Below are 389 nucleotides of genomic sequence, written 5' to 3' on the forward strand. Positions count from 1 at the left end.
ATCCTACATTGTATTCTATCACAGCACTAAATGCCCGTAAAATAGGGTAATTGCTTCCCCACTGTTACAAATAGTGCCTCAGACTCAGAATTCTCAACCTTTTTTTTCCAGTGAGGCTGACATCAAGACCTGTCTGAAGGCAGAGATGTGTATTTGTTGCTGTTGGTGTAACTCCTTCTTTCTCTCTGTAGGCTCATTGGGATGGTCTGACGGGGAGAATTTCTTTCAACAGAACCAATGGCCTAAGAACAGACTTCGACCTGGATGTTATCAGTCTGAAAGAGGAAGGGCTTGAGAAGGTTTGGTCTTAATTCCATATATCTACGTGTGTGTGTGTGTGTGTGTGTGTGTGTGTGTGTGTGTGTGTGTGTGTGTGTGTGTGTGTGTGT

General features: G+C 43.7%; 1 protein-coding gene across 1 annotated transcript in view; it reads left to right on the forward strand.

The window, feature by feature from the left end:
• The window catches only part of LOC106535847 (glutamate receptor ionotropic, kainate 2), a gene marked incomplete at both ends in the record, with an annotated part of 39,447 nt that extends 39,148 nt beyond the window's left edge, over positions 1-299 (forward strand). Inside the window, 1 exon segment of the mRNA XM_014032975.1 lies at positions 192-299. Coding sequence (XP_013888429.1) covers positions 192-299 — 108 coding nt within the window.
• Between the last annotated feature and the right edge of the window lie 90 nt (positions 300-389).

Source organism: Austrofundulus limnaeus, unplaced genomic scaffold (genome assembly GCF_001266775.1).
Source record: "Austrofundulus limnaeus strain Quisiro unplaced genomic scaffold, Austrofundulus_limnaeus-1.0 Scaffold1590, whole genome shotgun sequence".
NCBI classification, from domain to species: domain Eukaryota; kingdom Metazoa; phylum Chordata; class Actinopteri; order Cyprinodontiformes; family Rivulidae; genus Austrofundulus; species Austrofundulus limnaeus.